A 300-nucleotide genomic window follows, 5' to 3' on the forward strand; every position below is an offset into this window, starting at 1 on the left:
GCCGGCGAGGATATGACCGGACCCAAGTGGTACTGAAGGTCTACGAGATCGGAGGAGCCTTCGTAGTTCTTGCTCTCGTCGAAGAATTGTTCACTGGATGCGAGAGAGAAGGAGAGAAAGAAGGAGAAGAAAATGAGAGAGATCATCATGTCGTTGGTTCTATGATTTGCTTAGTGGGAACGTTGGAGTGTTATTATTATAAGGACTAGGAGGGAATGGAGTTATTTACCTTTTTTTTGGGATAGTCAAGTAATTTGTAATTGGTAATCTTTATATTTTAAGTTTTAACATATAATCTAA

At 39.7% G+C, this 300-nt stretch overlaps 1 protein-coding gene across 1 annotated transcript in view; it reads right to left on the reverse strand.

Moving 5' to 3' along the window:
* The window catches only part of LOC104781913 (protein EXORDIUM-like 7), a 1,673-nt gene extending 1,373 nt beyond the window's left edge, over positions 1 to 300 (reverse strand). Inside the window, exon 1 of the mRNA XM_010506713.1 lies at positions 59 to 300. Coding sequence (XP_010505015.1) covers positions 59 to 149 — 91 coding nt within the window. The 5' untranslated portion in view covers positions 150 to 300. The remainder of the gene's footprint in view (positions 1 to 58) is intronic.

The sequence above is a fragment of the Camelina sativa genome, chromosome 4 (assembly GCF_000633955.1).
Source record: "Camelina sativa cultivar DH55 chromosome 4, Cs, whole genome shotgun sequence".
Classification (NCBI taxonomy): domain Eukaryota; kingdom Viridiplantae; phylum Streptophyta; class Magnoliopsida; order Brassicales; family Brassicaceae; genus Camelina; species Camelina sativa.